The sequence below is a fragment of the Artemia franciscana genome, chromosome 12 (genome assembly GCF_032884065.1).
Source record: "Artemia franciscana chromosome 12, ASM3288406v1, whole genome shotgun sequence".
NCBI lineage: Eukaryota > Metazoa > Arthropoda > Branchiopoda > Anostraca > Artemiidae > Artemia > Artemia franciscana.
The window spans coordinates 30,372,650-30,378,477 of NC_088874.1; the positions used below are offsets into that span (position 1 = coordinate 30,372,650).

Consider the following 5,828-nt stretch of genomic DNA (forward strand, 5'->3'; position numbering starts at 1 on the left):
TTGTTAACTATCCAATTCTACACATGTCGGAACAGCAGCAGTACGATTAGGTGAAGGCATTCCCAAATCCTGAAGAGGTTTGTTTGCCATACATACGCACAAATCTTCTATAGTAACTAAAGTGTAGTTATCAATTTCTGATGTAAAATCAAAAGTCATATCTGACGTCTCTAACCGTTTTCGATGGAGTATATCTTCGGACATTTTCGATTTATATTTTCCCCAAAACTCTGTAGGAGCTGAAGGAGAGCAAGTTGTTAGAATGATTCCAAACAATGCACGAATTTGACTTGGAGTTGACGTTTCGCACGCGTTATTGATGCAGTTATCCCAGTGTTGGTCATTCTCCAATAAATTCAGAGCTTGGAATGCACTACGGTAAGTGTCATGTATAGTACCGTTTACAGTTCTCAAATACTCAAAGGACGTCGGACCGGGTACATTCACCAAAAGCAGGCGTAGAAAGAAGCATTCATGTTGATTGGGGGGAACGGTGTAGAGTCTTCCTATCGTGGTATTTTTGAAGATGGTAGGTTGGCCGTCGACTGACTTACCCTGTTTTCGTCTTTCAAATACTTTGTTTTTAGTATCCCACGTGTAATACAAAGGCACTTCAGTATACAGCAGTTTTTTTTGCAAAAGAATCATTTTTGCATAGCGAAAAGAAAGCAGTTAACTTTGTATCCGGTGGATTCTAGGCTCTTTGTTGCACGTTGGATTCCGAAAAATAAACACGTTGACCATTCTGTAAATGTACCGCTAAGTGAGCAACAGCTGGACTACGTTCATGTATCAGAAATGAAAGAATTCGCCAAACAGCTTCATTACTGCTTATGTATCTTCCAGCCTAATATTGTACGATATCGTCGATATCTTTGATTTCGGACTGCAAGCCAAAAACTGCCATGTCACTGCCTTTGTTGACGTATTTACATATGTATTTGATTGCCTTTACGGAGTTACAGTATTCAACGTTTATGTGTGCATTAAATGTTTTTGATAATAATGGGGAATATGGAACAATCCACTGGTTATCTACTTCGATGGTGGTACCATTACGCTTCTTTATTATTGCTGTTTTACCACCATCTTCAGTAGATCTTCTTCTATATTGTGGGTAACCATCATTGCTAGTAATTGTGTTGGGTACTAAAAGTCGAGGATATTGCTTTGTGCACCTTCCTTTGGCCATGCATGGTAAATTTTCGTTCAGTGCACCGAAAGGTCCATGTATCATATTTTTTACAACAATATCATATAACCCCTTATCGACATTTTCATCAGGTATTTCAGCGGAAATCACATAATCAATTTCGTTAGAAACAATTTTATAAAGTAGCCAGATTAGTATATGTGCGTGTGGCAATCCTCGTTTTTGTCATTCCACTGAGTACATCCAGCATCGCACTGAACCAGGCTGCTCTTGTGATTCCTCGGCACGCTTTCTTTTGGTGATTTCCCTTTGAGACGCAAGCCTAATTTCAGGCTGTTGTTGTGATTCCTCAGAACGCTTTCTTTTCTTACTTTCTCTATCAGCCGCAAGCCTGTTTTCTTGCTGTTCTTGTGATTCCTCGGCAAGCCTTCTTTTTTCACTTTCTCTTTTAGCAGCAAGCCTGGTTTCGCGTTGCCCTGGTAGTTCCTCGGCACGCTTTCTGTTCTTACTTTCTCTATCAGCCGCAAGCCTGTTTTCTTGCTGTTCATGTGATTCCTCGGCACGCTTTCTTTTCTTACTTTCTCTATCAGCAGCAAGTTTTTTGGCATAGACTCTTTGAGCAGCTTCCTCGGCTGTTGCCATTGTAGGTTCTTCAGTCATTTTACAGTTAAAAATTTTTCCGTGAACGAATGTCTTAAATACCTTTAATGACGTCGTCGTCATAACAAACATGACGACAACTAACTTCATGACGACATGATATGATGACATGACATCACTCGACAGACACACAGACAACTTATTTTTATATATATACTAGCTGTTGGGGTGGCGCTTCGCGCCACCCCAACACCTAGTTGGTGGGGGCGCTTCGCGCCCCCCCCCAAGCCCCCCCGTGCGCGTAGGTCGTTACGCGCCATATTAGTTACGCGCCATTGTAGTTGTGTCCCTATGTCCCACCTGTGAATATAGATATATATATATATATATATATATATATATATATATATATATATATATATATATATATATATATATATATATATATGTTTTTAACTACGTAAAACTTGCGAATATACAACATTCTTTGCTGTCCCATTGTCTGTGCATATAAATAGATTGTCAGGTTTACCGACTCTTGAACATGCAACATATAATGGTCCATGGGAAAACAATCCGTATTCAGATCTATACCTCATGATTCTAATGATTGCCCTTGAGCTTTGTTGATGGTGATTGCTAATCGACCATTCCCTGAGTCGCCATCGTCATTTATATATCCCCCTGTGCACCCCGGCGTCCCCTTTGTAGTTATGTCCCTGTGTCCCGGTCGTCATTTATATTCCCTGTGTCCCGGTCGTCATTTGTGTCCCGGTGTTCCAGTCTGTGATTTCTCTTTGAGTGTCCCGGGCGTCATTTATATTCCTTGTGTCCCGGTGTCCCGGTCGTCATTTATATCCCCCTGTGCCCCCCGGCGTCCCCATTGTAGTTGTGTCCCTGTGTCCCGGTCGTCATTTATATTCCCTGTGTCCCGGTCGTCATTTGTATCCCGGTGTCCCGGTCTGTATATACATTCGTTTTTTAGTTTTGTTTTTCTCCTTTATTTTTTTCCTTTTTTCTTTCTTTTCTTTTTTAGTTTATTTAGATTTTTAGATTTTTTAGTTTTTTTATTAGTTTTTAGTTTTTTTGTAGTTTTTACCATTTTTTTAGTTTTTTTAGTTTTTTTTTTTTTTACTTATGTCCTGGTCGTCATTTATACTCCCTGTGTCCCGGTCGTCATTTGTGTCTCGGTGCTTTGTTGATTGCTAATTTATATTATATTTATATTTATATTTTTTATATTTATTAATATTTTTTTAGTTTTCTTTTTCTCTTATTTTTCAGTTTTTTCCTTTTTTTTAGTTTTTTCTTTTTTAGTTTTTAGTTTTTTTTTGTTTTTTACCTTTTTTTAGTTTTTTTAGTTTTTTTAGTTTTTTAGCTTTTTTAGTTTTTTATTAGTTTTTAGTTTTTTTTTTAGTTTTTGCCTTTTTTTAGTTTTTTCAGTTTTTTTAGTTTTTCGTTTTTTACCTTTTTTTAGTTTTTTTTAGTTTTTTAGCTTTTTTAGTTTTTTTTCTTTTTAGTTGCTTTGTAGTTTTTACCTTTTTTAGTTTTTTTTCTTCTTTTGTATTAGTGTGAAATAATTCAGACGTCATATGCGGACAAACACGACGTCACTCGACAGACAGACAGACAGACATAACCCACAAACAACTTATTTTTATATATATTTATTCATATTTTTTTAGTTTTCTTTTTCTCTTTTATTTTTCAGTTTTTTCCGTTTTTTTAGTTTTTTTCTTTTTTAGTTTTTAGTTTTTTTTTAGTTTTTTACCTTTTTTAGTTTTTTTTAGTTTTTTTAGTTTTTTAGCTTTTTTAATTTTTTTATTAGTTTTTATTTTTTTTGTAGTTTTTGCCTTTTTTTATTTTTTTCAGTTTTTTTTAGTTATTAGATTTTTACCTTTTTTTAGTTTTTTTTAGTTTTTTAGCTTTTTTAGTTTTTTTTTCTTTTTAGTTTTTTTTGTAGTTTTTACCTTTTTTAGTTTTTTTCTTCTTTTGTATTAGTGTGAAATAATTCAGACGTCATATGCGAACAAACATGACGTCACCTGATCCACAGATCCACACACAGACAACTTATTTTCATATATATAGATATACGTCAGTTGACAAACATGACGTCAGTCGACACACAAACATGACGTCAGTAGACAGACACACAGACAAACAACTTTTTTATATATCTATAGATAAAAGTTTGTTACGTAAGTTAATTCTTAAGTTGCGTATATTTTTTACTAATAAAACGTTCGTTAAAAATTAAAAGTTCTAGTTGCCTTTTTAAGTAACCGAAAAATTGGAGGGCAACTAGGCCTCCTTCCCCACCTCTTATTTCTCAAAACCATCTGATCAAAGCTAAGAGAAAGCCATTTAGCCAAAAAAAGAATTAATATACAAATTTCATTGTAATAATTTATGTGTGGAGAGCCAAAATCAAACATGCATTAATTCAAAAACGTTCAGAAATTAAAAAAAAAATAGTTTTTTTTTAACTGAAAGTAAGAAGTGACATCAAAACTTAAAAGGAACAGAAATTACTCCGTATACGAAATGAGTTGTCCCCTGCGCAATCCCTCGCTCTTTACACTAAAGTTTGAATCTTTGCCACAATTCTACTTTTTAAAACAATTAAAAGCTTTAGCGTTAAGAGCGAGGGATTGCAGAGGGGATAACCTATTTCATATAATGAGTAATTTCTGTTCGTTTTAAGTTTTAATGTCGCTCCTTAGTTTCAGTTAAAAAAAAAACTAGTATTTTTTTATTTAATAACCAAATCAAAAATGCTTTAAACAGAGACTTACTGGCAAGTGTTCAAACAGTTCAAACGGAACAAATATCCTAAATGAGCAATAGCATCCACCAGCGCGCACTAGCTCCGAACGGAATGAATGCTGACAAGCAACTGACATTTCAAAATCAAAATTTTGAAATAGCCATTTTAATCAGTATAGTGGAAAGACCATATAACTTCGTCCTTAGGGGTAAAGTAACCCCCAAGAGTCGGTGAGGAGAAGCCTGTAAGTTATAAAATTAGTTCATCGTTTATGTATAGTATTTCTTATCGGAAAGTATACACACATTTTAGAGGGGATAATTTCCTGTGGGTGAATTTTCCAAGGGAAATTTTTACACTGGGTGGATTTAACTTAGCTCCTACACGAAATTCTTTTTGTCTTACATTCTCTTTGCTAACTCAATTTGAGTGGATATGATCGTGAAGAATTGTTCTGATACTATTTTCAGCCTGTTTTGAAAGTGTGCTAAGAAAAATTTTTCAGGCTGAATCGTTCACAAGAAATCGGGGTGGAGGAGGGATTTTCAGCAAGGATGGAAATGTGTGGAGGGAATATGACGGGGTGGGTCGCACTTCACATTGGATGAAGTCTCCGCGGAGTTTTCCCGTTAGTGGGCTATATTTCATGGAGTGTTAGCCGGATTTACTGGCATTATTTGAAAAACCATTGGAAATTATATAAGAATTTTTTTTTAATTGAAAGTAAGGAGCAACATTGAAACTCAAAAACAACAGAAATTATTATGTATGTAAAGTGTTGCTCCATCCTCAATCCTTTGCTCTTTTCACTAAAGTTTTACTATCTCAGTTTTTTAATAGCAGCTTTTTTTTTAAAGGAAAGAGGGGCAATCCATCGTATACGGAAAAATTTCTGATTTGAAAAAAAAATCGATTTGAGATTTAATGATGCTCTTTACTTTCAGTTGAAAAATAAACTGTTTCTTTTTTAATCTAAAAAAAAAATGATCATCCACTAACCAAGTTTACTAAAATGTTCTACCGATGATGGTCAAAGATTAATTTTGTTCCTACAGTCTTCCTTGGCAGTTTCACCTATTCAGAACTCTGATATTAAACCTGACAGAAAAGACTACCGTTAAACAATGTACCTGAGACAAGCCTTCTATCTCTCAACTAGTTTCTTCAGGATTTTCAGGAACCAAGAGTAAAAGCCAGGTTCCTTGGATTGTACAACTCTCACACACTACTTAATTCATTCAGCATACATCAGAAACTCTGAAAAGACTTAGTTTAGAAAGGATTAGATTTCCTTGAAGAAAGTTG

The 5,828-nt window shown here is 34.8% G+C and overlaps 1 protein-coding gene across 2 annotated transcripts in view; it reads right to left on the reverse strand.

The window, feature by feature from the left end:
- LOC136033974 (orexin/Hypocretin receptor type 1-like) overlaps positions 1 to 5,128 on the reverse strand; it is an 83,980-nt gene extending 78,852 nt beyond the window's left edge. Inside the window, exon 1 of one of the 2 annotated variants that reach the window (XM_065715005.1) lies at positions 4,552 to 5,007. In XM_065715005.1, the coding sequence (XP_065571077.1) occupies positions 4,552 to 4,659 (108 nt within the window). In that variant the 5' untranslated portion in view covers positions 4,660 to 5,007. Of the gene's footprint in view, positions 1 to 4,551 lie in introns of both variants that reach the window. The other variant, XM_065715006.1, reaches the window with a different exon arrangement.
- Between the last annotated feature and the right edge of the window lie 700 nt (positions 5,129 to 5,828).